The sequence below is a fragment of the Nanorana parkeri genome, unplaced genomic scaffold, assembly GCF_000935625.1.
Source record: "Nanorana parkeri isolate BGI_ZX_2015 unplaced genomic scaffold, ASM93562v1 scaffold2859, whole genome shotgun sequence".
Classification (NCBI taxonomy): domain Eukaryota; kingdom Metazoa; phylum Chordata; class Amphibia; order Anura; family Dicroglossidae; genus Nanorana; species Nanorana parkeri.
In genome coordinates this window covers 92,394-92,896 of record NW_017309127.1, presented here as the reverse complement: position 1 = coordinate 92,896, position 503 = coordinate 92,394, and the positions used below count along the sequence as shown (strand labels likewise).

At 53.3% G+C, this 503-nt stretch overlaps 1 protein-coding gene across 1 annotated transcript in view; it reads left to right on the top strand.

Moving 5' to 3' along the window:
• The first annotated feature begins 250 nt into the window (after nucleotides 1-250).
• MUC13 (mucin 13, cell surface associated) overlaps nucleotides 251-503 on the top strand; it is a 6,467-nt gene continuing 6,214 nt past the window's right edge. The window contains exon 1 of the mRNA XM_018574287.1: nucleotides 251-350. Within this exon, the coding sequence (XP_018429789.1) occupies nucleotides 251-350 (100 nt within the window). The remainder of the gene's footprint in view (nucleotides 351-503) is intronic.

The following is a 503-nucleotide window of genomic DNA, read 5'->3' as shown; positions in this document are numbered from 1 at the left end:
AAGGCCAGGCCTTCCGTATCTCTGACATCACAAGGCCAGGCCTTCCGTATCTCTGACATCACAAGGCCACGCCTTCTGTATCTCTGATATCACAAGGCCACGCCTTCCGTATCTCTGACATCACAAGGCCACGCCTTCCGTATCTCTGACATCACAAGGCCACACCTTCCGTACCTCTGACATCATTATTTTGTTTTCAAGACAAAGTTCTACAAAAAGTTCTCGGAGCTCCGGCACGACGATTGTGAACATGGCGAATACCTTCGGAACCGGCACCGAAACCCAAACAACGGTCAATGACGCCATAAAAAATTACATCGCGACTGCCAATATTGGAATAACGTATAATGGTAAGTGTCAGGACCGCGCCAAAACGTCCTGCTGGGGCCATGGTGGATGGGGCGGGGCTTATTTAATACAGACCCCCTTCCCCTCTCCCGTATCACCCTCTGCACTCCTCTCCCGTATCATCCCCCCTGCACCCCTCTCCCCCCCCCCCCCCC